The sequence below is a fragment of the Terrapene carolina genome, unplaced genomic scaffold (assembly GCF_002925995.2).
Source record: "Terrapene carolina triunguis isolate 2854851 unplaced genomic scaffold, T_m_triunguis-2.0 Scaffold67, whole genome shotgun sequence".
Lineage (NCBI taxonomy): Eukaryota > Metazoa > Chordata > Testudines > Emydidae > Terrapene > Terrapene triunguis.
Window position 1 is genome coordinate 45,985,279 of NW_020664418.1, and position 8,190 is coordinate 45,993,468.

At 45.1% G+C, this 8,190-nt stretch overlaps 1 protein-coding gene across 1 annotated transcript; it reads left to right on the forward strand.

Moving 5' to 3' along the window:
* Nucleotides 1-3,153: 3,153 nt before the first annotated feature.
* Nucleotides 3,154-8,184, forward strand: MTFMT (mitochondrial methionyl-tRNA formyltransferase). Its single transcript, XM_026648376.2, has 6 exons — nt 3,154-3,331; nt 3,740-3,952; nt 5,058-5,180; nt 6,092-6,194; nt 7,043-7,118; nt 7,605-8,184. The coding sequence occupies exons 1-6, from the start codon at nt 3,174-3,176 to the stop codon at nt 7,736-7,738; spliced, it is 807 nt and encodes a 268-aa protein (XP_026504161.1). The 5' UTR covers nt 3,154-3,173; the 3' UTR covers nt 7,739-8,184.
* Nucleotides 8,185-8,190: the final 6 nt, after the last annotated feature.

Below are 8,190 nucleotides of genomic sequence, written 5' to 3' on the forward strand. Positions count from 1 at the left end.
TAGGTATGTCTCTTTTTGCAGCATCAGCCCTTTCCTTGCCAGCTTCTGTGAGCAGGGCCTGCCTCTGGCTCACAACTTAACTTTGCTTTATGTTAGCAAAGTCTTGACCATTACTTTAGTTCAGACCTTAGGCCTCATACCGGGCCTCTGATACCAAGGTTTATATCTCAGGGCCTCCTCTTACTACACATAGTATATTATATATAAGCGTGGGAGAATTTAATTTTTATTCTTTTACAATTTTGAGGGATAATATTGATGTTTATTTTTAAACTTTTAACATTTTTTATTGATTTTAATTTTCACAGTTATTGGAAATTAAGTGGGGGGAGCTAGATAATAATTATTTCATGACAGTAGACATTGCAATTCAAAAAGTTAAAGCGTTATAACCATTAAAACACAAATTGTCCACATCATATGTCAATATACACAAATAGTCTTAAATCAAACTCTAACACAGTCTGCTAAGCGCAGCCAGGGCGCCTCTGCACACTCAGGTTGGTAGATATTCAGGTTTATCCATATTGCTGTCCTCGCCCTGCCAACACAAAGGCCGCGCTCTCTTGGGCGCCGGTGTGGGGAGCACCATGCACCGGCTAGGGTTGCCAACTTTCTAATTGCACAAAAACCGAACACCCTAGCCCTGCCCCTTCCCCGAGGCCCCGCCCCATCCCACCCCTTCCCCGAGGCCCTGCCCCATGCTCACTACATTCCCCCTCCTTCGGTGGCTCGCTCTCCCGCACCCTCACTCACTTTCACTGGGCTGGGGCAGGGGGTTGGGGTGCGGGAGGGGGTGAGGGCTCTAACTGGGGGGTCGGGGGTGTGGGCTCTGGGGTGGGGCCAGAAATGAAGGATTCAGGGCAGGGCCATCCTTAGGCATACACAGCTTACGCGTCTAGGGCACCCAAAAATTTGGGGCACCCCCGGGTCTTAGTGTCTACCCTCCCACCTCTTCCTATCCCTGTTCTGACCCTTCCTGCAGGCTCCCACAGCTGGCTGCTGCAGCCTGGTGAATCTTCCTCTGGAGGGGATCTAGTAACTTAAAAGTGAAAATATCTTCCAGCCTGCCAGACCTATTAGCACAACATTGAAACTGTTAAAGAGCCATTCAAGTGGTATCAAGTATCAGGGGATAGCCGTGTTAGTCTGTATCTACAAAAACAACAAGGAGTCTGGTGGCACCTTAAAGACTAACAGATTTATTTGGGCATAAGCTTTCGTGGGTAAAAACCTCACTTCTTTGAAGCCATTTAACAGGCATTTGCCAACCCCCAGGTATATACTGTCAGTTTCTGAATGTACTGACAAAAACAGTTGTGCATCACTGTAATATTTACTCAGAACATGTTAGTCTACAGGACCTTAGTTTAAAATTTGCTTTAAAAATATTTCATTAGAAGATTGCTGAAGATTATAAAATCACATCTCTAAAAAATCCATGCATAGATTTTTAGATGCATAATCTGAGTATTCATCTTTAGCCTTAAATGCTTGCATCTTCAGACATATAGTTTTTTAAATAAATCCTTCAAAAGACCACCCTTATCTAAAATACACATTTTAATTTTAATTACTATAGTCCAAAAAACTTGCTTCCAAAGTCTTCCTGTCCTTTCTGTCCATCCTGTTCTCCCTTCACCCCGCTGTTGAAAAGAGCCCTTAAAGGGAAAACACCCCTTTCCTTCCAGATAGCTGGACAAACAGGTTTCCCTTTCCTTACTTCTGACTATTTGATGAACTAGTTTTAAGAGAACCCTCCAGCAAAATCAGTACCTTAGTAAGATATAAAATCGTTTGTTATGCCTAAAATCTTTGGAAACATATTTTTTATAAAAAAATATAACAGGACCCTCTGTTGCTATTTACAGATTCAGACTAACACGGCTACCCCTCTGATATTTTTTATAGTTGGTGAAATTTCATAAACGTGTCTATTGTTATGGAGATTACACAATGTGAATTAGTGTTCCCTTTTTCTAAAAGCAATGAACATTGTTATGAAGACACTAAACCTCTGTGACTGATTAATTGAAAATAATGTCTTTGTTTCAGTGACTTAAATATGTAGTTATCTGGAATGATTACTTTATGAAGGCTTAAGAGTACATTTAAAATATAAAAGCAGCTTAGAATTCCTGATTCAGAAAATGTAAAACAGAGAAGAGCTGCATCGTGTATTCCATAATACGTAATGTTGTATTCAGCAGGACAGCTGACTCGCCCTTACTACAAAGTTTTTGCAAATAAATCTCTGACAAACTTCAGGGCATATCAAAAAACCTGTGACTGACATTTTTTATTCCCAAATTTAGTGCTTTTAATCAGGGACCTTCTGCACGTCCAGTCTTCACCAGCTGGCATGCAGTGGAAAACATGCTCCGTTTTCTTTTGAAAAAAAACCCTCTTCTGCAATTTCTTTAATGTCATTTACTTCATTTGGGTTCAGGGATTTGGCTGGAAGGGGGTGAGGGAGAGAAGAGAGGAGGGAGACAGTGGGAGAGGGCGGGGCCTGAGCAGAGTGGGGCGGAGCCTGGGCAGGGCAGGAGTGGAGTATGGGTGGGGCCACAGGCAGAAGCGCTTCACCCACCGGCCATGACCACAGGTCAGGGCGGGTCGGCTCCCGCAGACCCAGCGTGCACTGCAGTCTCCTTAGGCGGGGCCGTAGTCACAGAGCCGAATGCGCCGTCACCGGGCAGTCTGCGTGAGGGAGCGGGTACGGGGGTCTCTGTGGGGCACTGTGATTCTCCGCCCCGGGAAGCGGCCGGCCGGCTCAGTAGCCTTGGTGCCTCAGCCCTCCCCCGAGGCTGCCATGGGGCACAGGGGCCCCACGAAGCCTAGGGCCGGCTCTGGTTCAGGGTGCAGGAGGGGGCTGTGGGCAGGGACCTCGCTGCTCCCCTCAGGACAAGGGAGGTTCAGGCCTGGGGTGACCTGTCTAGTCCTCAGAGCCCTCCCGCCCCCTGCGCTGACGTCATGGCCTAGCCCCGCCCCGGCGCCCAGGCAACGCCCCCTCCTCAGGCCCCTCCCATCTCCGCGGCGCCGCGGGCCATGACGTCATAGCGCCAGGCCGTGCTGAGGCGGTCTGCGTGGCGTGTTTGCGTCACCACGTGCCGCGACCCCGGAAGCAGAAGCGGTTGGGCCTTGGGGGGCTGCCCGGCCCGTGCTCGGGCAGCATGAGGGGAAGGCTGCTGCGGGCTTGGCGGGAGGGAGCCGCCGCCGCTCGCGGGCTGGCCGAGCGCGGGGCCCCCCGGGGGAAGCCCCCGTGGCGGGTCCTGTTCTTCGGCACCGACGACTTCGCCGCCGAGTCCCTGAGGGCGCTGGAGGCCGCCAGGTGCCGGGGGGAGCGGGGGCCATGGAAGGGCTGGGTGTTGGGCGACCGTGAAGGTGGGAGGAAGGGAGGTGGGGACCAGGGGAGGATGGGGTGGGCGCGGGGGGGGCCTGGCATGGGAGGGACCGAGGAGGCAGGACCATGGGGAGGGGGGTGAGCGGGGATCATGGAGGGGTTGGGCACCGGGCGGGGGGGGGTACGGGTTTGGGGGGGGGTTGAAGCGGAGGGGAGACTGGGAGGTGGGGACCAGGGGAAGGGACGATGGGGTGGGGGGGGCATGAGGTGGGGAAGCGTTGGGGTGCCTGGGGGAGCAGCTGTTTCTCCACCTGTTGTGCCCAGAGCGGCTTTGCCTTCCCTTCCTGGCTGTGCTGGTCACTCATTGGCATGTGCCACCTTGTCCTTCTGCTACAGGGAGCCCAGGGAGGAGCCGCTCATAGACAGGCTGGAGGTGGTGACCCTGCCATCCGCTTTGCCGAGGGGGCTTCCTGTGAAAAACTGCGCTAAACAGTTTCAACTCCCAACCCATGACTGGCCGGATACAGGACCCAGTGGCCAGTTTGATGTCGGGGTGGTGGCATCGTTTGGGCGCCTTCTGAGTGAGGACCTCATTCTTCAGTTTCCATAGTAAGTCAGATATGATGGAGCAGCAGCCTGTTTTGGGGTATGGTATATGTTTCTTGTCGTCTAGCCTGTTTTGGCCGTGAAGCTAGTTTTAAGTTGTCTGTGTATGACTGAGGGCTGGTCTACACTGGGGGGGGGATCGATCCAAGATACGCAACTTCAGCTACGCGAATAGCGTAGCTGAAGTCGAAGTATCTTGGATCGAATTACCTGGGGTCCACACGGCGCGGGATCGACGGCCGCGGCTCCCCCCATCAACTGTGCTACCGCCGCTCGCTCTGGTGGAGTTCTGGAGTCGACAGTGAGCGCGTTCGGGGATCGATATATCGTGTCTTAACGAGACGTGATATATCGATCCCGGATAAATCGATTGCTACCCGCCGATACGGCAGGTAGTGAAGACGTACCCTGACTTTGGTTATAGAAGCATGTGAAAAGACCATCTGAGCTTTGGGTCTTTTGTAGTGTGACAAATCCCTTTAAAGGGACACCATCAACTCGAAAACCAGTCATTTTTTTAAAGAAGTTGAGTCGTTGCCAATACTAAGCTTGTTGCTGAGTTCTGCAGCAGATTTTTATGGCTTTGAAAATCACATTTCCTTGCTCTGTTAAAATGTTTTTCTTTCCCCATTTGCTGTGTGAAAGATCCACACAACTTGCTGTGCAAACTGTGAAGCTGATTATGCAGAAAGTCTATCAAATGTGCAAAGTTAATAAACTGAACAAAATAGAGAAATTTATTTTCTTGAATCTGTTCCAGTGCTGCTTGTAACAATAGTAGATTCAAAAACAAAAATGTTGACATACAGAAATGACTTACAAAAAGTTAATGAGGTCCTTCTAAATATGTGGTGTGTTCCCCTTCCCCTGTTCACTTGTGGCCAGACATTAAAGCTATATAGTGTAAATATGCCTCTAAATGCTTATTTGTTCTTAGGATTGGCATTTTAAATATGACTTAGTGAAACTGATTGAATTTTCAATACGTCTAAAGAGCTAAATCATGGTTTTTATAGAAAGCAAGTTCAGTATAATAAATGGTTAATACTCATTTATATGTGTTACAGAATTACTGGTCCTATTCTAATTTAAAAATATTCTGATTCAGTGGCGTGTTGAATGTCCATCCCAGCTATCTCCCAAGGTGGCGTGGCCCAGCACCGATAGTCCACGCAGTGCTTCATGGTGATACAGTAACTGGGGTGACAATTATGCAAATTAAGCCTAAAAGGTACAGCAAACATCATTTAAAAAAAAAAAAAAGATTCAATCACTGCAATGTCTGCCTTTCACAAATATTAAGTTAATACTGTGTTGAATATTCATTCTTTTAAAGTTAAATAGTATTGACGTTAAATTTCATTTAATTAAAATGGATGTATGCACCCATACAGATGATTTAATATTAAATACTTTAAAACAGTTCAGAAGTTTTACCTGAACTGCTGTGACTTGTCATGTATACGGCTTGTGAGTGGACAAATTGATTTTCCACCAGACCACCATATCACAGCTGTCTGTTAAGCACTTTGTGCTGTACAAGTCAAAAATAGCACTAGATCTGCAGGACTACTGATCTCAAATCAACTGTGCAGTGAAACTGGTAAATTACTTCTCTCCTCTGATGATCTGCTTCTCTAGATGCTATATGGTGTACTCACAGGTTCTACAAACTTGTTCATTTCTGAAGCTGAACAAAAAATGAAGTGGCATAGTGTACCGAGTACATTAAAAGGTACATGCTATGTCCCTTTACTGTGGACCTGTCTGTTTTTAGCTATACTAGAGGAATATTCTTCCTATCATACTTCTGTTGGATAACAGATCTCAATAATGTATGAAATTCACCTTGAATATTTCAGGCCATTTTTCTTTTGAAATAAAGCACTTGGAATTGTAAGTCAAATATTCAGACCAGCTTCAGCTTGCCTCTGTAATACAATCCTATTTTCTTTTCCATAATGTTGACTTGTGAACCCAGTGTTAAAATTGTCGTCATTTCTTTCTTTCTGCTTGCAAATGAGTATAGCTAGCAACTGAGTTAATATACTAGCCTTGTGCTAAATTGTACACTAGATCTAGTGTGAATGAAGTGATAGTCTACTAGAGGAAGAAGCTAATGCATATGTTTTTTGTTTTTAGGTTTGATGTAGGTCCAATTATTAAGCAGGAAAAGTATGCTGTTCCTTCCCAGTGCACAGCAAAGGAACTAGAAGTAATATTATCAAAGTTGGGTGCGAACATGGTAAATCTATGCAAGTAACTGCCCACTTTATTCATTGCATTGTCCTCAAAGTTTCCATTCTGAGAAGCATTCCTTGTTATGAGCTATTTGTAAATGAATTAGAAAACAAAGGAGTGCATTCCCTCCATACACAAACCTAACTGCTTTTAATGCTTCCATGATTTAACTGCAAGCCTTGACAGGAAAATAGATTCAGGTGGTCTGAAATTTGACAGTTCTGAGCATCCTGTGTTGCTGAAAAGATGTATTGGTGTCCCAATCTATTAACTGGTTCTGGTGGGCACTAGTTCTAGTTTAACTGTCCAAAGCACAGACACTGACTTTTATTTTTCCGGGTGGGTGCTCCACACCCATTCCACCCAGGGGCCCTGCTCCCACTCCACCCCTCCCCCAAGGCCCCGTCCTCACTGCACCACCCCTAACAGCTGTTTGGGGGTGGCTGGTGGGTGCTGAGCATTTTTTTTCCTGTGGGTGCTCCAGCCCCGGAGCACCCATCGAATCAGCACCTATGTCCAAAGAACAACTTTTTAAATACGCTGTATGAATACTGAGGCTGACATTGCTTCCAGTCAGTGGCAGCTTTTTCACTTAATTTTACACCTTTTGACACTAGCAGGCCACCTGCCAGCATGAGGCTGAGGAATTTTCAGTTTTAATTGGAAAAAATGCACAGTTAGGTGTGTTCTTAGTTCAGTAAAATGAATTTCTTTTGAGCTTTTAGAAAGTTGGACTGATCAAAATATGTGTGGCTTTAAAAGTCTTGGAGGAATGCTACTGGCAATATATTTAATATAATGCTCATGTACTATTTAAATTTGTTCTGTACAAAGCCTTTTTTTGTTTTGCAGCTCATTTCAGTTTTGAAAAACTTACCTGAAAGTTTAAAAAACACAAGAGAGCAACCAAATGAAGGAGTAACATTTGGTAGGTACTAAGTAATGGAAATTGTATGTTTTTCATTTTTTCAATATTACCTGGGCATAGAATTCAGTTCCCGTGATCCTACATTGTGTTTTTTGGGCACTCTTGTGTGTGTTGGTTCTTATTTAGGGCTGTGTCTGTATCTCTTGAAATCAACGGAAAACTTACAGTGACTTCTGTGGTAAAGGATTAACATCATGGGGGTAGAACGCTGCAGAATCTTTCCTTCGATTCCAGCACTAGCAATTTTCTGACAGCCCCTGCAACCGCTAAAGGAAAGACTACATCTCAAGATTCTAATCAGTTTCATGCTGTTCCTGTCTGCATTACCAGAAAATTAACTGTTGGGCTTGAGCATAGGTGTTGTTAACTTGTGTGATCTTCTAGTGCTGGTGGTGCATCAAGACGCTTTTAACAACTTTACAAATTACAGTTGTAAATAAACACACAGCAAAAATATAAGGTCTTTTTTGCTTTGCTTTTTTCTAGCTCCTAAAGTCACTATTGCTGTGAGTTGTATAAAATGGGAAGAACAAACTCCTGAGCAGATATTACGACTACAACGTGCCATAGGAGCTACAGTAAGACAAAATAGTAGTAATTTTTTGGAAGCTTTCCTTTAAGGTAAATCTTACCCTAATTGGGTATTGATGCTTTGGCCTTTTAAATGGGGGCTTGGTTCTTTTTAGAGAGGCAAAGCAGTCAAGGTACATGAGGATCTCCTGAGTTCTAATTCTAGCTCTGTTGTCAACTCACTGTGCCCTTCCAAGTTATTTAACCTCTCTGCTTCAATTTCCCTGTCAATAAAATGGGGATAATATCTATGGTACTTCAGAGAGTGCATTCATTCAAAGGACTGATGCTATATTTGTGAAGTACTGCGTAAAGTTATGGTTAACTGTTTTAAAGGATGCAAATGTATCCTTCAGATATCTACTGCAAACATGCCAGATTTGTGTACACACATTTCTTGTTTGTGAAGTGTTAAAATTTCACATGTATAGGAGTTCTTGAGTCCTCCATCCAAGTGTATTTAGGTATTTATCATTCACTGTTAGTGCTAGAGAGTACCATA